Below are 26,151 nucleotides of genomic sequence, written 5' to 3'. Positions count from 1 at the left end.
TGTTTGAGGCAAGATTAAACTAAGGAATATACGAGTACATATGGTTAGACAAAGTGTAGACTAATTTAACGACATATCAATATATTCGATGGAAATTCTGTAAATGATATAAATATCCTTTGTAAAGTTAACTTTATTTTTATTTATATTTTAGCTTCTGCTCATGGAAATTCTCGAGAATTTATTCCCTTAATTTTTAAAATTTTATCTCAAATCTTTAATAAAATTTAATTTCATATAACCAATATTTTATGAAAATAAATGTAAAAGGCGGAGTGCCAACAAACATTTTCGCTCAAGGAAAATAAAATTTAGGCGCAAATTGCTTTCACAATTAGTTGGCTTAGTGAAAGAGTATTAAAATAAAGCTTTAAATTAAAACGACGGTATAATTTCACAGAATATTTTAACACTTTTAATTGTACAGATTGTCCAAGCAATTTGTAAACAGGTTTTATAAATTTTGCCTTGTATTGGATGATTCATTATTTGATCAATTAAATTATAATTGCTTTCGAACTAATTAATGCACGACTTTGTATGAAATAGAATCCAAATTCATATGTATTATATTCAATTTTTTTATCTGCATTTTTACAAAAAATGTTTTTGTTACTACGTTTATTGGAAATGTCCACGGCCGCGTCATAGAATTGATATCATCACAATCATTTTTTTTTTGTCCCCAGACGAGGCTGCACAGAACTGCTCACAGCTTCAAGCAGACCGAAACACGAAATAGTCTGCAAATTTGACACCATGGTGTGTCCTATCATTGCCAACTGCGGCTCCCTACCCTTCGAGGAACTATCAGCCCACATCCAATCAACGCACAACATCATAGCCGTTTACTCACAGAAGATCAAAATCCTGATAGAAAATTTCCCGTCTAAGTTGAAAAAAACAGCTTACTGCAAAACGAAGTACAAGATCGTGTTGCTCCATGAGAAAAGCGCTTTCATAATAAAAATCTGCATTCACAACTACAACGTTAAAGTCGAAATTATGAGAAAAAAGTTAGGTCCAATAGTTGATGCTAAAGCTGACAACAAAAAGAGCGAATACTGCGCGCTAGTAGAATTCCAAGGCAAAGCATTCAATAACAAATCAGTTTTAGTTATAGAAAATGAAAGTTATGCCAAAAAAGCTGAGATGCAATGGAATGAGGAAGAAACGAAATCTGAAAATGATGAATCAATAACAATACACGTTAATATTGGAAAGTATGGTTATAAGTAATTGGTGACATTAAAAATGGAAATGTGATCTTTGCAAAGGCTGAAATTCCAAAGAAATTTGTGAGTAATCAGCGAAGAATATTCTCAAAAAATGTCCCGTATATGCTTTCATATTATGTATACAATGCTATCTTCGCAGTATTACCCAAAAATTTTTAGACCTAATGAGGTTTTACTTTGGAACACATGTTAAGAATCAGTGAGTGCTCATTCATTCGTTCAATTTTTATACCACTTGTTATTAATTTCTTTGATTTTAGTCAACATTTTATTTGTCTCTTCCTTATTTATTTTTTCTTATTTGGATACTTTGGTGCTAAGCTAAGCTGTAAAAGAATTCAAAATATTTTTAAATGTGACTTTATTATATGTATTAGTAAATTGAGAAGCAAAAAGATGTTTCTGAATCCTAAGTTAACGAAATAGTGTCAATAATTGAGTTTGAGCCAAACGTGACTGATGTAGCCTTAAGTTTAGCATAAGTTTATTTTAAGGATACACTTTTAACTCAATAAATCGTAGTATTTTTACAATTTGCCTTTTTTATTATAATACAAACTCAAAATAAATTACATATATTACAAACGTTGTAATATATCTCGCTCTTACTTAACCTTTACCTTACTTACCTTATGAATTTGCATGTCTTCATTTCAGATGTTTAGAATTTCTGAAATTCTGTTATTAATAAAAAACAAATGCATACAATAGACCATTTTGAATGACAAAAGGATTTGAATCTGTTGTTTTCCGGTATTTGCAAAGCTTGTCAAACAATATGAGCAAATCACATTGAAGTTTCCAAAAACTTTGATACAAGGACAAGCACGTTATTATTGAAACTCAACTTTGACAAAATATGGCTCGTGACAAGAATATTGAAATAAATTTATTGGAGAGAACAAGAAATGAATATTAAGATGACACGCACACACAAACACAGAGAAAAGTATAAACCAAAAGATGACTGAATAAAGAATAGATAAACTACGTAAAGAAAAGGTAATTAACAAAAGGTAAGACTTTATCTTATCCTGTGAATATTATTTACATATACACACGTCCCTTATCTACGGTGAAGACATTGTCTTCTCTTACCGTGCAGACGGTGAAAGTCAATCAAAGAAAACGCAGGTAAATTGGGATTTGGGATTCTTCTTTTAAGCGATGGACTAGCAACCTGTCACTATAAGAATTTGAATCTTAATGTACATATAATCTTAATGTACATTAAGATTCATCATATATATATATATATATATATACATACACATTTAACGGCCTCTGTGGCGCAGCGGTAGTATGCACTGTCTGTGACACCGGAGTTCGAATCCCGGCCAGGGCATGAGGAGAAAATAACTTTTTCTGATTGGCCTGGGTCTTGGATGTTTATCTATATAAGTATTTATTATAAAATATAGTATCGTTGAGTTAGTATCTCGTAACACAAGTCTCGAACTTACTTCGAGGCTAACTCGATCTGTGTAATGTGTCCCGTATATATTTATTTATTATTTATTTATACATACACACGTCTATATCCCTTGCGGAGTGGACAGAGCCAAGAGTCTTGACCAGACTGATAGGCCGCGTTCAGCTATTTGGCTTTAAGATTGAAATGAGATTCAAATAGTGACAGGTTGCTAGCCCATCGCCTAAAAGATGAATCCCAAGTTAATAAGCCTTCCCGTTAGTCGCTTTTTACGACATCCATGGGAGAGAGATGGAGTAGTCTTATTCTTTTTTCTATTGGTGCACTTTAAAAAAGAAAAATTCAATTATACTTATTTATACCTGTTACATGTTATGATGTTATAATATGTATGTATTAATTTTATAAAAAATGACAAAATAATATTTATTTAACGTTACACAAAGATACATTAGAAACATAGTTATCTACCACCAATACAATGGTATGAACCATTGTATTGGTCCCTCGAGCAAGCCGGATACCCCGACATGAAGTAACAAGTTATAATTGTCTTGTCAGCAATGCAGAAGACTGTCATACAACAAATGTACATAGGTAGAACAACTTTAAGAAGATAATTTAATAGGTAAGCTACGTTTTAATATTGATGAAATTCTTTTTCATACTAAAAAGTATTAAAATTTACAGAATGATAAAAATACATGTCTGGCCAAAAGTCACAAAAATAAAATCACGCGACGACAAAGACAGCGAAAAACCTAAATCGCGCAAGCAGAGATTTTACGGATTGGAGCTATATTATACAACCTCCGACACAACATCGTCTGTCGCGCGGTTCCCCAGGCATCACACCTAGCCTGGCGGAAGATCATCCCTTTGGTGGCGGTCGAGCCGAATCATCGCTCCCGCTACAGTATAATACATGGTATATCCAAAAGAGAAGAAAATAAAATAATCCCATAAGTTACTTTCCATACACCAAATTGGGTTTAATATTTTGACCATTATTATCAAAAGGGGCTTGTGAATGGAATTGTAAGTTAATAGAGAAAGAGATCGATGGGGAAGGAGTTCCTAAAGAGATAGCAAGTGCCAGAAACAAATTGGAAGAATCTCACTATGCCAACCCCACGTAAGATTGATATTACCACAAAAACCATACATATAATCACGTCTATATCCCTTGCGGTGTAGGCAGAGCCAACAGTCTCGAAAAGACCAATAAACCACGTTCAACTATAAAGGCTATATACCACAAATGCTATACGATAAATATTTTTCTCAGATTCTTTTGCGAACCAGTGTGAATGAGAAACAATTAGGGTTACTAAACATATAAGGCCCTTTTCTAAAAGGCCGGTTACATCTTCACTTCTATGTAGAAGGAACCCAAGGTGTGCCTTCTGACCGCCACAACCTTTTCACGAGGTTCTAACTAATTTTCACATTAAAGTTTAAAAGAGAATGAATACTTTTTCTTTTCTCGTTAAGATTCCTTTTTACCTTTATGAGTTTTTCAATCATTATCATTACTTCTGTAATTGTTACACAACTGAACCCCTTAATTTGCTTCGTTAACTAACTAATTAAACGATTAACTATGTAAAGTTTAATTAAGTAGATAAAAACGAGTTTGTTTTAATAATACTTTTACTACACATTATCGGTAAAATGTACATTGTAAGGGAATGTGAAAATGTATATTATTCACTTTAGAATTGGTAGAATTTATTAATTTAGTTGTAAAGAATAATATAATAAAAATAATATACTGAATAAATATAGAAATTATTTGCAGTAAACTTATTCATAAAAAATCAAGTGAATTAAATGTTTATTAAAGTTTTCTATGAGAAAAATATGTGCATAGAGAGAAATTAGTTTACTTTAACTTGCATAATATTTCTTGTAAAACATTGCATTTTTTTGCATTCCATCACAAGATTCTAGCTTTTTTGCAAAATTACTCTTATATTATTTAAAACATAATAACAGCGTCATTTATTTATTTCTTTAATTAATCAAATTTTTAAACTATTTCTAATTTGTTCAAGCTTCGAACCTTTTGTAAATCCAACACAAATGTACTTCATCATAACTTAAGCATTCAAAAACCCCAGACAGAACAGATTTAAAGGTTATTGGTCTAAACGAAACAATACACTCGTATAAAAGGTATCATCGCATCAAAATTCGATCTTTTCATTTACATTTGAAATCCGCATTTCTATTTCAGTCTCAAGCTATTACCATTATTTGTAAAATGGAAGTTTATATAAAAAAGAAAATTACCTAGTGTTTAAAAATGTATTGTTAATTTGCACACTGGCCGCTTACAAAAAAGTTTTAATTTTACGTAGTATCGAAAAAGTACGATCGTCAATTGTTAATTTTCACAACAATGATATATGACGCAATAATATCTTATTGCGAAATTATTAAGTTTTATATTATACTTAGTTCCCTTTATTTTTACCAAAACACAATATTTAATTTACATCCCGGATAATTACCTAAACACCTAGATAAGTACAAGTACTTACATACCTGTTTTTTTTTCGATACGCTCTTACTACTATGTATCTATTATAATATATATATAATTGACTGACCCATCAGCGCATACGCAGCACGCACGGCCCGATTAATCAGGTTATTTTCAACCGAAATCGTTGGTAAATAAGCAATTAAGGTGATCATGTTTTTTATATATAAGTATTTACTTTTAATTTTTTAAAATTATTTCTTTTTTTTCAGTGACACGTTGCTAGCCCATCGCCTAAAAGCATCTCCAATTTATAAGCCTATCCCTTAGTCGCCTTTTACGACATCCATGGGAAATAAATGAAGTGGTCCTATTCTTTTTTTTATTCGTGCACTTCAAAATAGAAAAATATAATTATACTTATTTATATCTGTATTACATGTTATTTTGTTATATATATTAATTTTATAAAAAATGTCAAAATAAATTTAACGTTACACAAAGATAAATTAGAAACATAGTTATCTAAGTCATACCATTGTATTGCTCCCTCGAGCGAGCGAATGAAGTGGTCCTATTCTTTTTTTTTATTGGTGCCGAGAACCACACGGCACAATTATAATAAGAGTTTTTGGAACAAAACTAACTAAACCAAAAACCGAAACAAAAACTCACCTCAGCAGCGATATAAGCAGGTATCACGGACAGCAGCAGTCTCTCCTGCTGTTCCTTCTCACACTCCAGTTTCACACGTTGTTCCAAGCATGTTCTTGTGCCCGCGAATGTGTTTCTGTGTGCCCTCTCCGTCAAAACCCTGTAGTATAACCCAATGCCGTTGGAAGACAGGAGGAGCAGGATTTCGCAGACTAGCTGGGGACAGAAAAGGGAAATCATCAATTAAGTTTTTTTTAAAGGAATTTACCTACATACATACATATGGTCACGTCTATATCCCTTGTGGGGTAGACAGAGCCAACAGTCTTGAAGAGACTGATCGGCCACGTTCAGCTATTTGGCTTATTGATAGTAATAGTGACAGGTTGCTAGCCCATCCCCTAAAAAAGAATTCCAAGTTTGTAAGCCTATTCCTTAGTCGCCTTTTACGACATCCATGGAAAAGAGATGGAGTGGCCCTATTCTTTTTTGTATTGGTGCCGGTAATCACACGGTATTTTTTCAATTTACCTACCTACATGCCGTGTGATTTCTGGCAGACAAGAATAAAAAAGGAAAATGCAAAGATCGTGGTAAGTCAAAAGGTGGAAACCTCTGCCTATCGCTCCGGGAAAGGGACGATGTGCTTTTGTCTGTAGGAATAGCATTAATGTTCTTTAAGTATTCACAGCATTGAAAGTTAGCGAACTCCTTTGAAAAACTTTGGAAGTCAAGAGAATGCAATCGAAAAAATGCTAGAAAGAAATACTACTAAGTTAGAAAAGAGGGCCATTGTGCTTTGTAAATAATGAAAATGTTCTTTGGAAAATGACAATGAACTATTTTTAAATACATTCACGATTTAAATAAATATATACGGGACAATTGCAAAGGAAGTATGCAGGGATCGTGGCAAGTGGAAAGAGGTAGTCTCTGCCTACCCCTCCGGGAAAGAGGCGTGAGTTTATGTATGTATGTATGTATATACGGGACAAATTACACTGATTGAGTTAGCCTCGAAGTCAGTTCGAGAGTGTGTAACTGAGATACTAACTCAACGATACTGTATTTTATAATAAATACTTATAATATATACTTAAACATCCAAGACCCAGGCCAATCAGAAAAAGTTCTTTTCTCATCATGCCTGGACCTGGCCGGGATTCGAACAGACAAGCGTACTACCGCTGCGCCACAGAGGCCGTCTAAAAGTTCGAATTCACTTGTTAATTTTAATTTGATTAAGAATTTTGATTAAATAAACGACGTACCAACGAGGTAAATAAAATCACCACCAGATTTATTTCCTTTTTATTGTAAAATAAACCCACTCAATTATGAACAGGAAATTATTTTTTCTGACGAGCCGAGACTTTATCTGAGAGTTGTAAACTCATTTCAATATAAACTCTCTGGGAATTCCATGGTGCGTTTTTTTTAATACACGTCTGTTTGTTGATTTTTATATTGAATACATACATGTGCGCTAATGTGGTAGATAGATCAAATAGTCCTAAGCCAAAGTCTCTACCTAAATATGTATATTTGCGTGAAGAGAAGCACAAAGCTTTTTGGTTTTTCTTTCGCTGTCTTTTCGTAGATTATAATTTTCTTTCGGTTAAATTGTCAGCTAAAATCAGTTCAATCAAATCAGTTCGCCTAAAATTTTGACCGTCGACAGTCTGTCACTGATCCACTTATTATTTGAAGTTCAAGATACCTATATATTAGGTAGGTAAGGCTTGTTAAATGTGCATGAAGTGAAATAAGTATACAGAAATCTGGGAAAGATGTAGTTTCAACCTAACCCTATAGAAGAGATGTAATACTTTATACATTAATGTAAGTCGTCTGTCTCCTCGTTGGAGCGGCCCTATTAGGTACAGTACACATGAAAGTACCCACTTATTAAATACTTAGTAACTCATTTCCTGCAGCTGTTACAACGAAAGCTTTATATGAATTAATTGTATTATCTTCAGTATTACCGCCGGCTTTAAGTTCAATTCACAATCCTAGGAAATCAACAAAAGCGTTCTACTCGGAGCGACTGAGTGCGCCTTTGCAAGTTGAATAGCAAAATGACTATTAGCGCATTGCTTATCTCGAAATTGCAGGCGTTTGTGAACGTTGTTTTTTCTTCAATAGAAAATTGTTAAAGGGTTAACCTGATTATGTGTTACTGATATTTTATTATTGGTATAGAAGATTTAAGAGACTGTGAGAGATATTTCGATATTTTTAAAAAGTGTATTTTCTTATTTTCGTTATAATTTCGCGTATATAATTAACCTATATTTATAAGAGTTTGAAGAAGGATATAGGGTAGGTATTTATTTCAACCCGGTAAAAACGTTCTCGTGGGATTTGCAAAAAACCTGTATTCTTTTGTAGGTGGCGCTAATTTCCTAATGGCAAGAGTTTATTCGGGATGTTTTTATTTAATTTTATGAAATTATTCTTCAACTTATATTTTTGTTAAAAAATTTGCCGACAGACTTAGTTTAACTTAATTTTTCATTCATTAATGTAATGAATGAAAAATTAAGTTAAACTAAGTCTGACCTAACCCCTTATCACCTACAAAAGTTGACACCAAAACAACACTCATAAACCCGACTTATACTTTATACCTATAAATTCTTTCATCCTGTCTCACGTCATGAAAATACATATCTTAATTTTCGTCACAAGCAGGAACTTGACATTAAAATAGAATAAAGCTGTCTCTGTACTTTATTGTGAACCAACTTTGGAGATTTCACCAACAATCTTGCTCCTAATTTGCTTTTGACAAAGAACAATGATTTCACATCTTGCCCCATAAATGAAATCATACGAAACATTTCAAAGCAAAAATTGTGAGTACCTATGTTTCTTATTTCTCACCCAAAAACTACACAGTATTGAATATATATCAGAATAACACATTAAAGATACAATTTATACTACCTACTGATAGTAACGGTATGTTTTACTTGATTGTTTACAGGGCAATCATTGTCAAACAAACAACAACATCATGTCGAACACTAAGTACAAATTATCTTGACACATCTCCAATTATACGGACAATATTTTTTTTACCTTAATACATAAAAAAATTGGACAACAGTTGAAACAGTTTAATCAGAATATAATTCTCGGGCCACGTTCAAAATTAAACGATGAAACAATGGTTTATTATATTTGCACACTTGCAATATCTTTGTTAGGCGTGTCAGACAGATGAGGGTTTGAGATTGGGGCTTGATATAATATTTAAGAGGGTGAAATTAATTAACAACACATTTGTATGTATATGTACCTATACTAACCATTAATATTTGAATTATATTCAGCCACGCAGGTTTCCTGGGTATTCGTAGGGTTAATCTTGTGAAATTGGGACAACATGTTCCCACTTTGCTTGTATTATGGTTCGTATAATTAGCAAAATATAAAAAACTAGACTTCGCCCGCGGATTTCTTTCTTATTTCATTCCCGTGAGAATTTTAGGGAATATCAAGAAGATCCTGCACCGAGGAGCATCATGACGGGATTTATATAGTTGCTGGCTACAGCTCCGGGAAAATTACATGAATTTTTGTTATTAAATGTTAAATTAATACATACATACATACATATGGTCACGTCTATATCCCTTGCGGGGTAGACAGAGCCAACAGTCTTGAAATGACTGAATGGCCACGTTCAGCTATTTGGCTTAACGATAGAATTGAGATTCAACTAGTGATAGTTTGCCAGCCCATCGCCTAAAAAAGAATCCCGAGTTTGTAAGCCTATCCCTTAGTCGCCTTTTACTACATCCATGGGAAAGAGATAGAGTGGTCCTATTCTTTTTTGTATTGGTGCCGGGAACCACACGGCACGTTAAATTCATAAAAGAAGAAAGCTCAATAATGGAACTCGATAGTACATTGTCTTATCGGAATTAATCCGCAAAATAAACACGAAAATTGAGATTTATTTTGGATGAACGAAAGTAATTTAAACATCCTTGCTTTTATATAAGGATTCCTACAGTGACAATTTGCCATGGCCTCAGGCGGATGTTTCATAGAAAATGAGAAATTATTTCGTTATAAGAAATATTAAAAATACTCATTTGTGTCTTTTTTTGTTATCCATAAGATAAAGAAAATGTTATCAAAACTTTGAAATCCATACTAATATGATTTTTTTTCTTTAGGTATATGGTAATGTGCACTTTGTTTATCCATCTTTAAAAACCACTCCACCTGTCTACATGAAAGCCTACATTTAGCGTGGAGTACAGATAAAGACAAATAATACTTTTACGTAATAAATATATAAACTAGTATAAAAAATATATACTTTAAAAAATAGATGTCTGCCTTTGTTAATTGATTTTAATATTTGGTTATTTTAATAAAAAACTAACCAGCATATCATGTTTATTCCAGCATCAACAATATGAAAACTGAACGCACTCTGAAAATGAAAATTATACAGAGGTAGAATTATTAAGCTCAACTTTGAAACTATTTCATCTCAGTTGCAAAAACTCATTCTAACACAGGTCAAAATATCATGTGATATTTCTCATGTTTGCATACAGTCACGTATATATACGTACAAACCCTTGTGCCGTGTGGTTCCCGGCACCAATACAAAAAAGAATAGGACCACTCCATCTCTTTCCCATGGATGTCGTAAAAGGCGACTAAGGGATAGGCTTACAAACTTGAGATTCTTTTATTAGGCGATAGGCTAGCAACTTGTCACTATTCGAATCTCAATTCTATCTTAAAGCCAAATAGCTGAACGTGGCCTATCAGTCCGCTCAGGACTGTTGGCTCTGTCTACCCCGCAAGGGATATAGACGTGATTATATGTATGTATGTATGTACCCTTTGACTAGGATCGAGGTCAAAGATTTATCTTTTGTTGTCGATTCAGCCAGGTATTTACCCGAAGCGACCCCCGTCTCTCCTCCGTAAAAGGCGTCGTAAAAGGCGACTAAGGGATAGGCTTACAAACTTGAGATTCTTTTATTAGGCGATAGGCTAGCAACTTGTCACTATTCGAATCTCAATTCTATCTTAAAGCCAAATAGCTGAACGTGGCCTATCAGTCCGCTCAGGACTGTTGGCTCTGTCTACCCCGCAAGGGATATAGACGTGATTATATGTATGTATGTATGTACTCTTTGACTAGGATCGAAGTCAAAGATTTATCTTTTGTTGTCGATTCAGCCAGGTATTTACCCGAAGCGACCCCCGTCTCTCCTCCGTAAAAGGCGTCGTAAAAGGCGACTAAGGGATAGGCTTACAAACTTGGGATTCTTCTTTTAAGCGATGGGCAACCCATCGCTTAAAAGAAGAATCCCTTTTTTGTGTTGTTTGAGTATTTTATTAAAAAAAATTGAAAATCAAATTACAACCCACATATAATAAAACGGTAAAAATATTTTGTCTGTACATTTAATATTTTGACTGAAACGGATAGAGAATTTATTTTTTACATTTATTGTCTCTCTGACTGTATGATTAAGATTCTTCGCGAAGAATTCGCGGGCAACAGCTAGTTTGAAATAAAATACGTCCGTAACTTTCCGAGATTAGCACAATACATACAGACCAAGTAAATAGGAGGTCTCTATTTTATATGTTTATTAGTGATACTGTAACTTCAAATTATATTTAACAATAAGAAATTTCACTTTACTTTTGTAGTCTTTCATTAAGGACATAAAGACATTGTTTTCCCAAAAAATTGCGCAAATCCTGCCTTAACAGACCGGTCCAACAATAATAGCTCTCGATATAAGCCGCCTTATAAACACTTCTTAGAACAAGGGACTTAAACCAACAGAGACTTGCTAGAGGGATACTAACAATAATATTTGTCTATCTTGTAATTTGAACAATTACTAATATCACCGTGGTATATAATAGTAGGTACTGTATGGTTCTCGGTACCAATAGAAAAAAAGAATAGGGCCACTCCGTCTCTTTCTCATGGATGTCGTAAAAGGCGACTAAGGGATAGGCTTATATACTTGTGATTGTTCTTTTAGGCGAAGGGCTAGCAACCTGTCACTATTTGAATCTCAATGCTTTCTTTAAGCCAAATAGCTGAATGTGGCCTATCAGTCTTTTCAAGACTATTGGCTCTGTTAAGCCCGCAAGGGATATAGACGTGACCATATGTATGTATGTATGTATACATAAAAACCACAATAGATAAACAATATACATACAGTAGAATACATATTAATGAGGTAAACATATAAATAACATCCTCTCTTATCCTCTTCATAAAATCAGTATATCAAAAGTACCCGAAACCGACGAGCTTGCATGAAGAAAATTACGAATGTGGATGATGCGAAAGGGCATGCAGGGATCGTAGCAAGTGGAAAGATGTGGTCTCTGCCTGCCCCGCCGGAAAAGGGACACGATTTATATATTTATGTATGTATGTAAAATCCTGTTACTTAGTATACTTAAGTTTGTGATATCGAATAAAATATTTTTCTTTCTTTCTTTCTTTTTGACAGCCTCTGTGGCGCAGCGGTAGTGCGCTTGTCTGTGACACCGGAGGTCCCGGGTTGGAATACCGGCCAGGGCATGATGAGAAACGAACTTTCTCTAATTGGCCTGCGTCTTGGATGTTTATCTATATAAGTATTTATTATAAAATATATTATCGTTGAGTTAGTATCTCGTAACACAAGTCTCGAACTTACTTCGAGGCTAACTCAATCAGTGTAATTTGTCCCGTATATATTTATTTATTTATTTATTTATTTATTTATATTTATTTAAATCAATTTCCTATGTTACCTGCTGATAAAACTGCCCCTCTTCTTTATCAGGCCTCAGACCCAGGGCGAGGCCGGCGTATGCCAGCGTCAGGGCAGCGGACATGCCCAGGGCAATCGTGCGGGCTATGGGCATCATCGTGTGCACCATCTGAAAAAACAATATTTGTACAACATACATACATACATAGATAGATAGATAAAGTGCCGTGTGGTTCCCGGCACCAATACATAAAAGAATAGGACCACTCCATCTCTTTCCCATGGATGTCGTAAAAGGCGACTAAGGGATAGGCTTACAAACTTGGGATTCTTTTTTAGGCGATGGGCTAGCAACCTGTCACTATTTGAATCTCAATTCTATCATTAAGCCAAATAGCTGAACGTGGCCATTCAGTCCTTTCAAGACTGTTGGCTCTGTCTACCCCGCAAGGGATATAGACGTGAACATATGTATATGTATGTATGTATAGATAGATAATTCATTTATTTGATTTGCTACACACAATTTACAATTTCATATGAAATACAAATTAATTAGGATGTGAGTTGCAGCAATACAAAAAGGTCACAACTCAACGAATTTATTGCTATAGAGCAATACGCTGATTCTCAGTTATGACCTAGGTGCTAGTGCAGGTCAATCTGCGCACGTAATAAAAAAAATAAACATAAACAAACAAAGACTCGTGTCGTGACTTAAAAATTTCAATTGTATAAGTGTGATAAATGGCCACAACATATGGCCACGTCTATATTCCTTGCAGGGTAGACAGAGGCAACAGTCTTGAAAATACTGATAGGCCACGTTCAGCTATTTGGCTTTAAGAAAGAATTGTGATTCAAATAGTGACAGGTTGCTAGCCCATCGCCTTAAAGAAGAATCCCAATTTGAAAAGCCTATCCCTTAGTCGCCTTTTACGACATCCATGGGAAAGAGATGGAGTGGTCCTGTTATTTTTTCTATTGGTGCCGGGAACCACACGGCACGATCGACTTATACAAAATGACCAGCGTTGTAGCTAACATTATTTCTGTTATAATTTAGGATTCGTTTATCAAATTGATCGTATCATTTTAATCAGATGATCGTGAGCTAACCGCAGTTTGCCATGACTAGAATGTCAGGGTTTATGATCACAAGATCTGTATTGAGGTCAATATATCTGCACAATTACCGTGTGATAAAACTAGTTACATGAATGATTTGATCTTAACAAAAATTAAGGGCAAGTATATACATATATGTAGTTGTCTGCCAAGTGTATGTTTGTAATGCGATAATTTTCGAACTGTTTTTGTAAACGTCATTATAATAACGCTTTGTTTATATTATTGAGTTAGTTTAATGGCACTAATTAAAAAAAAAATAGGACCAATTCTTGATTTTCCTATGTATGTCGTAAAAGGCGACTAAGAGATCGTCCGCACGGAAACCCTATCAATCCCGCGGGAACTCTAGGATAAAAAGTAGCCTATATGTTATTCTGCATACCAAATCTCATTGTTATCGGTTCAGTAGTTTTTGCGTGAAAGAGTAACAAACATCCGTACTGACATAATCACAAACTTTCGCATTTATAATATTAGTAGAATATACATATATGTATAATATGCCGTGTGGTTCCCGGCACCAATACAAAAAAGAATAGAACCACCCCATTTCTTTCCCATGGATGTCGTAAAAGGCTAGCAACCTGTCACTATTCGAATCTCAATTCTATCATTAAGCCAAATAGCTGAACGTGGCCATTCAGTCTTTTCCTGACTGTTGGCTCTGTCTACCCCGCAAGGGATATAGACGTGACCATATGTATGTATGTATGTACATATATACATAGGAGTAGGTAAGTGTTTTGTAAAAATAATGAATTACTGTATGTACTCAAATAAAAAAATAAATCTAAAATGTATGTAGAATTTGTCATGTCAATGGAATGATTGAGTACGTGTCTGTTCGATTTGACAAAATCGGTTAAGTAGATTTTAAAATTGGAGTGGATTCTTGCAAAATGGCACGCTTTATAGAGTCGTATAACTTATCCGCTGCATCACAGGGCATGCAATCGATTTTATGATATACCTACCAGTTAAATCTGTTTATTACAATAGGACAATTGTGAATTCCTACAGAATCTCAGTCCCGCTATGAATATTTATTTAATTCTATAAAACCAACGAACCGATTATTTTAATCCTAAAATTTTGGTTTAATTTTCACAACACGTATTTTTCTATACCCTCAAGTTCAATCAAATAAAGTCATTTGAATATAGAAACCTCGTCTTTAGAACTAAACAAAATAAATATATTTATCCCAAATTGTTTTTGATAATTTAAATGATTTCAATTTCTATTTCAATAGTCACAAGGCAGAGTTTTCTTTAAAGTTTTGACAGAAATACAATTAAGTTTATGAAGTTTAATAACAAATAAAGCAAAATAACCTTCAATTTCAACAAACTGAACTAACAAAACTAAAATAAATAACGTTATTCCCACTATTTTCCAAGAGTCAACAAAATATAGGTTGCATTGCATTTTCACTAATCAAAGGTTGAAATTCGTACGAGTTCATTTCACTTTGTTTTTGTTTATTCGCTTGGTTACTGTTGTCAGTTACTTCATGCTATTATGAACTAGGATACGTCCGCGGCTTCGCCTGCATATTAATAAATATCTGTTTAATTTTTCTCCAGTTTGTTTCTTTGTTGTAAACGGTTAGACTTCTCAGGGAACCTGCCCACATGCCTACTGTTAATATTATGAACTAAAGCACTATTATAAAAAATACATTTAATTTTTCTAAATCTAATTTTGTTAACGGTTACTAAAGAGGTAGATTAATTATGGAGAATAAGAGACCCATATATCCGTTTTTCTATTTGTGGTACAGTTAACCCTACTTTTAAATGTACTGTTCAAATCATACGAATAGTTCACATATTTCTTTTTTTTAAATAGATCGGGTACAATTTAAATTCTACATAAAGAGATCTTACTCAACATCAAACTCTTCATAGACCAATGGAGACGACTGTCTGTGAATAAGTCACAGAATTGTGTAGGTAGTCAAACTACGTAATCATCAGTTCCCCAAACATATCAGTTACCAAATTGCCTTAAAACATGCACCGAACAATTAATTTGTACACAAAACAATTTGTTGGTTTCGCCTACACGTCATCTTGACACACAGACAGATAGATTGTTTTGTACGGCTTTGTAGTCCGGGAGGCGGGGGGACATTAATCAAATGATAACATTGAAATTGCCATTGCTAACTTCATGCGAAATTTACTCGACATTTTTTAAATCATTTTTTAATCGAGTAGAATTTTTATGGGAAAATTCAGAAAGGTACGAAAGCGATTTGAAAGCGTAAATGTGAAATGTAGATTGAAATCATTCACCCGTAAATGTTAGAAAGATGTAACAGATGCAATTGATTGATTTCAATTTAGATAACACGTTAATTGAGAAAATATCATTTCAATCTCCTGTAAGTAAGAATTAAATTTTATATGCCGTGAATTCGGTTATAATTAAAAAAAAACATTTCATTCAATAAAACTTCATAACAGTTTCATTAGGTAAAGTGCGATTTAACGTAAACCATATGCAAAAACATAAATATTGACAAGCGTCAATCACTGTTCAATTTGCCGAACCCACGGTGGGATGATAGAAAAATAACACAAGCCTACCTATCCGACAGTTAAATTCGGAATGCGAGCTCTTGTTTAACGATATTTATTCGATGTATAGCAATTCTAAGAATAATTTGCTTTTGTTTCATATATTCAGTAGTTTGAGTCAGCAACTTCTGAATACATATATAAAATCACCCCTCTTTCCCGGAGTGGTAGGCAGAGACTACCTCTTTCCACTTGCCACGATCTCTGCATACTTCCTGAATATTCTATATTTTCAGAAATAAATCATATACATTGGTTGATTAATTTATAGGCACATGTATAATACGAGAGTTTAAAATTCATAATATTAGTTGAAAAAAAAATGGCTATCATTTTACTTCTATCAGTCGGTCTGTTTATTACAAGTAAATTATAATTTCTAGATAGAATCAGTCCTTGCCACACAGACAACATACATACATACATATGATCACGTCTATATCCCTAGCGGGGTAGACAGAGCCGCCAGTCTTGAAAAGACTGATAGGCCACGCTCACCTGTTTGGCTTAGTGATAGAATTGATATTCAAATAGTGACAGGTTGCTAGACCATCACCTAAAAGAGGAATCCCAAGTTTATAAGCCTATCCCTTAGTCGCCTTTTTGCGACATCCGTGGGAGAGAAATGGAGTGGTCCTATTCTTTTTTGTAATGGTGCCGGGAATCACACAGACAAACATCTAGTATTTCCAACCAGTTTCACAGCTTCATCCACTTAACCAGAGCAAAAAAAAACAAAAACAAATCCAATTACAAGCCGCGATTCGAATCTAGAACACGTGTCCGAGTGGCCGCATCAGACGCCATCTTCCGACCAATTTATGAACACGATGAGAGAAAAAGACCACTTGTTCGAAAATTGAATTTCCGACGAGCTCCTCGACTATTTATTTTATTGTGCAACGAGTGTAGCTCATGGAAATTTTAACTTTAATGGTATTATTGATTAGGGTTGATTCCAATTTTCTTATGAATATGAGAGAGACTGTGAATACGTTCGAGGCATGCAGATTGGAAAAACTACATAGAAAAGTATACTCGCTTCGATACTTTTACGATGTAAAGGTCATATCCATTTCTATGTAGCCCACTCTACATCTGTTAAGATTCGTATGATTTATGACATCAGGTCACGCTTTTATGAATGAAATAAAAGTAGATTAAGCAAAAGAAGTACACGGGGATCAGGATTTAGGATTTAAGATGTACCCACTGCCTGTCCCTTAGGTAATTTACATCGCTAGCGACCAACTACAGGCTTCGCACGCGTAGCATTTATAAATGTAAACATACATACATAAAATCACGCCTCTTTCCCTGAGGGGTAGGCAGAGACTACCTCTTTCCACTTGCCACGATCTCTGCATATTTCCTTCGCTTCATCCACATTCATAACTCACTTCATGCAAGCTCGACGGTTTCGGGTACTTTTGACCTGACCCTTTACCAGGACGTCCTTAATTTGATCAAGATACGTTCGTCTAGGTCTTCCCACTCCGACCTTTCCCTCCACACTCTCCTTGTATATCTGCTTAGTCAACCTGTTTTCATTCATCCTCTCCACATGACCGAACCATCTCCATAAATGTAAACCTTCCTCAGAAAACTCTCTTTCCAACATTTCGTACAGGAACAAAATCCGTCTACAACTTTTCAAGATTAGCGCATACATACGGACATAGAAATTAGGGGAACTTAACAATATACAGTGATGACAAATCTGAAACTAGGTACTAACTAGTTTATTTATTTTTTAAATCAAACTTATCCTTATTTGAAAATCAACTGTGTCTAAACTTCTAGATGGAACTTTGTTTACCGAAAATGTAATTTAAAACACATTATGATACAACGGTTTGATGTCAACAACAATTGGAATAGATGTCTTGTTATTTGGAGGTCATTACTTCATTCATTTTTAATGTGAGCGGTTTCTTTTTATTGTGAAATGAATTAATAATGTAAAAGTTTGTGGAAAGAATCGATAAAAAACGTAATTATATAGGCCTGTTTGGCGCAGTTGCCGAATTCTCGAGTCTGCATCAAAAGGTCCCGGGATCAATCCCCGTTTAGTTCCTGATGAAAATGATAGTTGTTGAATAGAAGAGAGTGAATGGGAACCATGTAGAGGAATCGTAGACGTTCTGGCAAAAGGTCAAGCACCCAAAACCCACGAGCTTGATTGGAAGGAGTTATGAATCTGGATGAAGCGAAAGAAGTATGCAGGGATCGTGGTGAGCAGAAATATGTAGTCTCTACCTACCCCTCTGTAAAAGAGGCTGGTTAACCTCAGGACCGCCAGCGATAATAGAAATAATCGTAGCTATTTCTTAGCATAGCTTCAAATTTATCTAAAAAAATTAGTTTAAAACTTCAAGCTGATCTCCTTAACAATATTATTCGACTTATAAACTATCTCAAACACAGAATCCGCTTTCGGTTATCTCAAATCTATAATACTGTTGAACTTTGAAACGTCTCTCCGACCCTTCTTGTTTTATTGGAATTGCTTAAGTCCCAAAGTCCAAATATTTCAGCGAACTTATATTCTGTTGCTTAAAGATAAAGTTACACTTTAGAAAGTAAAATAAAGGTTTTATTTAATAATTTGAGTATAATTATTAACACACACGTATCACGTTGTTATACCATACGGGGTAAACAGATCCAATTACCATGGGTAAGAGTATGGCCTTATTTAAAGTGCCGTACCGGCACAATCCTTTATTTTCAGTTATAATAGAATAGAATAGATTTACTTCCAAAATTGGATACAAGGTATCACTAATTGACGTCACATCACTTAAATCTAATTATAACTACTACCGCTTCTAAAGCCCACGTGTAGAAGAAGCGGCGGAACAAACTACACTGCAGTTAGTGTAAAATCACTTTTATCTCCTTAAATATATATTTTACCCTTTCTCTGTTCAAAAAATTCAAGGTAACTTTGATTAAAATTAATGGTTTTTTTTTTCATTAAAAGTGGACAGGCCAAGATATGCAAATCCAAGATATTATGCACAGACAGGCGCGAACTTGTTCCAACATTTTCACTTTTGTACGCGATTGTACTAAGCTACTTCAATATTTCTTAACTCCGAACAAAAACAAGGTTTGTTCTATATAAGTATATTAAACTTTCTTGTCAACTTTATGGCGCGATTATTTTTATTTAAAAAGAGTATTTTTGGGTGATCATTCATTTTTCAGCAATATAATAAAAATAATAAATCGTAACTTGTTTTCACACGCTTGCGTTAATATTTATCTTAAGTAACGTTGACGTTATTGAAGAAAATGCTGCAGTGCAGTTTATTGCCGCTTCTTCTGCACTTACGCTTTGGAAGCGGCAGTAAACTTAGTGTTAAGTAATTTATTTGACGTCAACCAATTTTGTGAAACCGAAAGTTATGATAATAATAAGTGATGTTTGAAATGTCCCTTAATAATTTAAAAAAAATTTGAATTTATATAATGTTAAATGAACATGTTGTTTTCCAAAAAAAACTCTTTCAAACAAGCTTTGATATATTCACATACATACATACATAAAATCCTCTTTCCACACACTTCCTTCGCTTCATCCACATTCATAACTCTCTTCATACGCTCGGCGGTTTCGGGTACTCTTGACCTGACCCTTGACCAGGACGTCCTTAATTTGATCAAGATACGTTCGTCTAGGTCTTCCCACTCCGACCTTTCCCTCCACACTCTCCCTGTATATATGCTTAGTCAACCTGCTTTCATTCATCCTTCCTCCTTATATTCACAAAGCTACATATTACAACTTAAGTCAGGTAACCCAGTCTGGCAAATTACAATGTACTATATTAATGAACAAGGTTGTAACACGTGAATCCCTTACTTCGAGGGTCTACGCATTAGCGAATAAGGCAAGTAAGTACTACCAAATTCTAAATAATAAAGCAAGCTACTTTGTTTTAGCGCCGCGTGGCTCCCGATAATAAGGAATAGGACCATTCCGTCTCTTTCCCAGGGATGTCGTAGATGACGACTAAGGGATAGGCTAGTAACCTTGAGATTCTACTTTTAACAAAGACATTTTTAAGACCTTTTTTGACCGCACCTCTTTGCTAAAGTTACATAGACATTTTTTAAGGGAATGCCCATGAGAGCAAACCCCGGCACAAAAGCTAGTTAATGAAATGATAAAGTAAATTTTTATTTATAGTCCTGAGACCTTATTACACTGTAGTACGATAATACCTAATTCCATTAATTTTCGCATAGTAACCGAGAGGTCTTCCATCTTCGTCGCGGTGATAGCATTATCATTTACCGTGACTCAGCATAATTCGGGATATATTAAATGGATTAGCGATGAAAAGGAGACAGAATAATTAACTGAGATTTTAAAAGAATTGTTGAGTAAGTGATTATGGTAAAAATGTAAAGGAAATCATACAAGTTAAGGCCTTATTAAAACAAAATACGGATTGAGAACATCTTCCTTTTTTGATGTCGGTTAAAACCGGTCGAAAGGGCCTTGTTAAAAAAAATATACGGCCGAATTGAGAAACTTCTTTTTTGAAGTCGGTTAAAAATAGTTAACGTTTTTCATAATAATCATAATATCTTTAGTGTATGCTCTAAATAAACATACAACAGGCCTATTTCCTAAAGGGATAGGCAGCGTCTTTCTACTTTCAATTATCTCCGGCTGTTTGTTGGTTATGGTACGCTTTAGGTACTTATTAGATCAAGGTACATTCGTTTTGAAATTGCCCTTCCATATTTTCCTTTTATACTCGCGTTGTATAGACATAATTCGTGATTTTATTCATCCTCCCAACATGACCAAACCATCTAAGCATACCTACCCTTTTGTTGAAAGCCGTCAGCGTAAAACAAAAAAAGTAGCACCTTTGTACTACAATTACTGTATTAAATGGTCCTGTTTATAATTTTGTGTACATAATTAAATAAATGAAAAATATCATAACCCTCCTTTTTGCTTCACCGTGGACGGGTAAAAATACCGAATTATTTACACGAATTTAGGGAAATTCTCCCTTCGTGCGTCGGTACAACATTTTGGTATCTACATGTTTTATTTCAAATGTCTAAAGTCTAAAAGAAGCTGTGTGTTATTGTATCAGTCTTTCAGTGACCTATTTTACATGTAAAGATATTATTAAAATTTTTGACATTCACATAAAGAACAGTCATTTCCTCCCTTTTATATAAATACATACATATAGTCACGTCTATATCCCTTGCGGGGTAGACAGAGCCAACACTTGATGATAGAATTGAGATTCAAATAGTTATAGGTTGCTAGCCTATCGCCTAAAAGAAGAATCCCAACTTTATAAGCATATTCCTTAGTCGCCTTTTACGACATGTAGTGAGACGAGATGGAGTGGTCCTGTTCTTTCTTTTTATTGGTGACGGAAACCACACGGCACTTTCTCAATTTCCTCCCTTTTATTAAAATGAATACCTTACCGCGAACAAATAAATCGCGTATTCATAAAGTCTTGGTAGACAGAAGCCTTAACTTCTACTTAATTTCGCGGTATATTACCGCATTCACTCATACGGCAACGTTATGTGGTAGGATTTTGACTTGATTACTTGGTTCGGGGACTCTGTAAAATATTATACAATGTTATTGAATTATCTACTAGCTATTGCCCGCGATTTCGTCCGCGTAAATTTCGAGTTGAATCTACAATAATGTGAAATAAATCAATATAATGTACTACTAATCATATGAAATATTAACTTAAATATGTGACCTTAACGAGTAAATTATTTTTGAAAATAAATCAATTCTTTAAGTTAAAGTAAACTTTGAATTTTAAATTTATTTGCAGGCAAACTCATGCGTTGAGTTCATTCAAATGACGATTACTTTATTTTAGTGAACCAGTTTTGATAAAACAAACTTTAAATGTTTTTCTGAGTTAAAACAAAGCAATTGGTGAAAGTTTTAAGTAAATCGGGTCAGTATTTTCTAAGATAAGTGTGATCATACATACACAGACAGAAAAAAAAATTAAAAAATTTTTTTTTGCTTTCTATTATTCATTCTAAGTGTCCCTCTATCCATTTCAGTCATAAGTGCTAAATATACAGACAAAATATTTTTACTATTTTATTTTATGTATAGATTTGTGAGAAGTGTAAATTAAAAGACTTAATCGTCGACTGGTAGTTAATGCTTTTAGCATTAAGTCCGCCAATTAATTGTGCTATACATTTGTATTTTATTCAATAAAGTTTTAATAAATAAATAAAATATTGCAAAGAGACTATAAATCGCCTCTCTATTTTAATTTCCTCCCACCCTAAGGTTGACTGGAAGAGATTGCTATAGCGATAACTCTGCCTTCGTACCTCATTACCTGTGTTTTTTTCTGTTTTTCTTTTTCTTATGGTGCAATAAAGTGTCTATCTATCTATCTAAATGCAAAATTTGATAAATTGTGAACTATGAATTGGCCAAGTGTAGGTACAGAGACCTTACATGAAGAGAGTGATGCATGTGGATGAAGCGAAAGAAGTATGCAGATATCAGGATGATAAATAGAAGATAAAATTGTAATATTTCTAAGCCCCATAGTCCTACAACTTGAAAGCATCTTCTTTTATGATAACAAAGTAACGACGGTATGGAATTGGTCGACTTTGAAACGTTTTTAGTGAGAGATATTCTTATTGCAGTTTACACACAGTGAGAAAACTACTAAGAAAATAATAGATTTAATTAATTGCTTTCTTTGTCTCTCCTTTGCATGTTCTAAGTTCTCAAATTTTCAATCAGCTATTCAACCTGCACTTACATTTTTACAATCTACACGAGAAGAAGACTGGAACAAATACTATATTTTTTATGACCGGCATGTATCTAAAAGCCATGCGGCCATCTTCTGTAGCTTTTGTTTTATCTGTAACGCATTGTATTGTCCGTATACCACAATACCTCAATAGGTCTTGGCTGAAAATTTGCGCTGAACAGGTTCAGCGTATCACTGAAACAAAACTTAGTCTACGTACTTTCTTATGTATTACTTGATTGTCAAAATAAACAATTTTCTTTCTTTCAAAAACATACGTTAATCATCTGTACACTCCTTATTTGATGTTTAGAACTAAGCAATTTTGTGTGAAACTTGTTTACTACGAGACTCTCAGCACACGCTGCGCACACTTAATATCAAAGCTTTGGACATAAATCGAAGAGCTTTATCTCCTCGGCCTGAGCTTTCAAGTTTACGAGCTTTTAGCCATCAAATTGTGCGATGGTTTCATTTTAAACCTTGCAGGTATCGGCTTAAAACTGAATTTAATTTAACAATCACGTTATCTAAAAAGAGTTTTGTGTCTTTTATAGTCTCATTATCATAATTTGTTTCGGTTTGTTTGTTTTAAACATATAAGTCTTTATTGCACAAAAAACACGATGAAGACCGATCAGCTGATCTACTGATATATATTTGCACTAAAAACTTTTTCACTTTTTTCAAACAGAAAAAAAAAATGTTAAAGATATAATTTGTGTTCGTCTTTGGATAACAATGCAATATTTAGTCTTGATTTCAGTAACAATTAACAGTGAAACCAGACTAGATTCAATATCATTATCCATCCATTACTCTCTGAAGTGGAGGCCGGGTGGTCGTAACTTCATGGACCACGCTGGATTGGGTTAATCAGGTTTATCAGCGACTTCAGACAGACCTTAGCCACTTGGCCCCGCAAAAACATACAATGGATGTGGATGAAGCGAAGGAAGTACGCAGAGATCGTGGCAAGTGGAAAGAGGTAGTCTCTGCCAACCCCTCCGGGAAAGAGGCGTGATTTTATGTATGTATGTATGTAATACATACAATTACAAATTAACTTTATTGCCCATAAATAAATAAATAAAAAATACATATGTAGTAGATACATTATGAATATGTTGAGTAAAGGCAGACTTATCGCTGAGCAATCTCTTCCAGCCAACCTTTGGGTAGTGAAAGAAAGTTGAACTATGGTGGAACCACATCAGTTTAGATCATCGTTTCACATTAATAAATAATAAATATATACGGGACAAATTACACAGATTGAGTTAGCCTCGAAGTAGTTCGAAACTTGTGTTACGAGATACTAACTCAACAATACTATATTTTTAAACATCCAAGACCCAGACCAAACAGAGAAAGTTTGTTTCTCATCATGCCCTGACCGGGATTCGAACCCGGGACCTCCGATGTCACAGACAAGCGTGTAACCGCTGCGCCACAGAGGCTGTCAACCAGTTACCTGAACCTGTAACCAATTCTGTTACCTGAATGTGCAGGTTTCTTTGCGCTGCATCGATCGAACGTTTATTTTATAATTTTTAACTTACAAAAGAGCGATTATTATGGGCGTAGTGTTATTTCAACCTGTTACCTAACAAGCAAACCTTTAACTTTCACTAAGTGTAAGGCGAATTTTAAAGAAAATTTATAATTTTAAATGCTCGCCAGTTCGTCACGAGAAAACGGAAAGCGACCCTGTCACTTCTCAAGCAAAGTCGACGTAAAGTGGTAATTTCATCGGCTTATCGACCTTCAACTTCACTAGGGATTATGTCAAAGAATGCCTGTCGTATGTACTTTAAGTTTTATGACTTAGCTAGCACTAATACACCGTTGTTTTTCCGTCGATTAAAAAATTCCAACTAACCAAAATGAGTTCAAGCGAGTGTGCCAGCCTCTTTTATTTCCGTGCAGATTGCAAAAGCTAATCAAGGGAAATGCTGATAAACTTGGGATTCTTCTTTTAGGAGATGGGTTAACATCCACTCAAATGCTATCAGTAAGCCGTAAAGCCAAATCCTTTTAGACTTCCGAAACTGTTGGCTCTGTCTACTACGTATACGGTAAAGACCTAATTATGTCTATGTGTTTATATGCTTTTTTTTTAATGTTATCCTTTTTTTGTTCAGTGAGGCCAGTGCTAGCATTAACACTCCATTGTATTATCTCCGGTTTAAAAAAACAAACGAACTTACCAATATAAGCGCAAAGAGCGGCAACGGTGCATGGTGCGTTGCCATCAATGTCCCAGCTCCAATGCTCACTGTCACCAGCACAGAGCCCGCTAGCGCTAGCGCTTCCCACTCCGCTGCGGCCGGCAGTAACGCCAGCGCTAGCACGATGGATAGCACTATAGTGATGACCGATAGTGACGCTATTGATAGCACTTGATGGGATAGTTCCTGGAAAGAGAGAAGTTTTATGTTACCTTTCACTACTCAAAGGTTGGCTGGAGATTGCTTAGCGATAAGTCCGCCTTTGCTCAACATGTTTATAATGTATGTTTCTACTGCATATGTATTTTTATGGGCAATAAAGATAAATTGTATTGTAGATACTTGTTGATCAATAAAATTTATAAAAAGGGACACTGACTGACTGACATATCAACGCACAGACTAGAACGAGTATCGAGAGATTTAAAATCTGGCATGTAGTTTCCATATGTGGTCTAGGATAGGGGTGCACAAGGGAGAACATCCCGGAATTCCCACGGGAACGGAATATTACTGGTCTTTTTGTTTTATGTGAGCGGAGACATAGGCCGAGCCACCAGCGTTATCTAAAAAAAAAAACATGACAACAGAAATGTGATGTTATACTTTAAGCTGTAGCAATAATTGTGTCACATAAAGAGGAGAAATTTGTGTTTTTGTAGTAAATAGGTATGTTTGCAATGTTTTCATACAAAAGCTACTGGACTGATTTTGATAATATTTGACACAGAGACATAATATATCTTCAGATATACATGGGCTCTTTAGATATATATTTTTCAACAGAAAGCGCAGCCCTGCACAAAATCT

The 26,151-nt window shown here is 34.5% G+C and overlaps 2 protein-coding genes across 3 annotated transcripts in view; one reads left to right on the top strand and one right to left on the bottom strand.

Moving 5' to 3' along the window:
- Window positions 1-1,750, top strand: part of LOC106133298 (uncharacterized) — a 41,126-nt gene extending 39,376 nt beyond the window's left edge. Inside the window, exon 5 of the mRNA XM_013332975.2 lies at window positions 690-1,750. Within this exon, the coding sequence (XP_013188429.1) occupies window positions 690-1,239 (550 nt within the window). The 3' untranslated portion in view covers window positions 1,240-1,750. The remainder of the gene's footprint in view (window positions 1-689) is intronic.
- LOC106133297 (adenylate cyclase type 2) overlaps window positions 1-26,151 on the bottom strand; it is a 171,552-nt gene that overhangs the window by 98,113 nt on the left and 47,288 nt on the right. For both annotated transcript variants that reach the window (XM_060946552.1, XM_060946553.1), the window contains exons 3-5: window positions 25,321-25,527; window positions 12,626-12,754; window positions 5,834-6,028 (exon numbers count right to left, since the gene is read on the bottom strand). In XM_060946552.1, coding sequence (XP_060802535.1) covers window positions 5,834-6,028; window positions 12,626-12,754; window positions 25,321-25,527 — 531 coding nt within the window. The remainder of the gene's footprint in view (window positions 1-5,833; window positions 6,029-12,625; window positions 12,755-25,320; window positions 25,528-26,151) is intronic.

Source organism: Amyelois transitella, chromosome 11 (assembly GCF_032362555.1).
Source record: "Amyelois transitella isolate CPQ chromosome 11, ilAmyTran1.1, whole genome shotgun sequence".
NCBI classification, from domain to species: domain Eukaryota; kingdom Metazoa; phylum Arthropoda; class Insecta; order Lepidoptera; family Pyralidae; genus Amyelois; species Amyelois transitella.
Note: the sequence above shows the minus strand (reverse complement) of the source record. Positions and strands in the feature narration are given on the sequence as shown.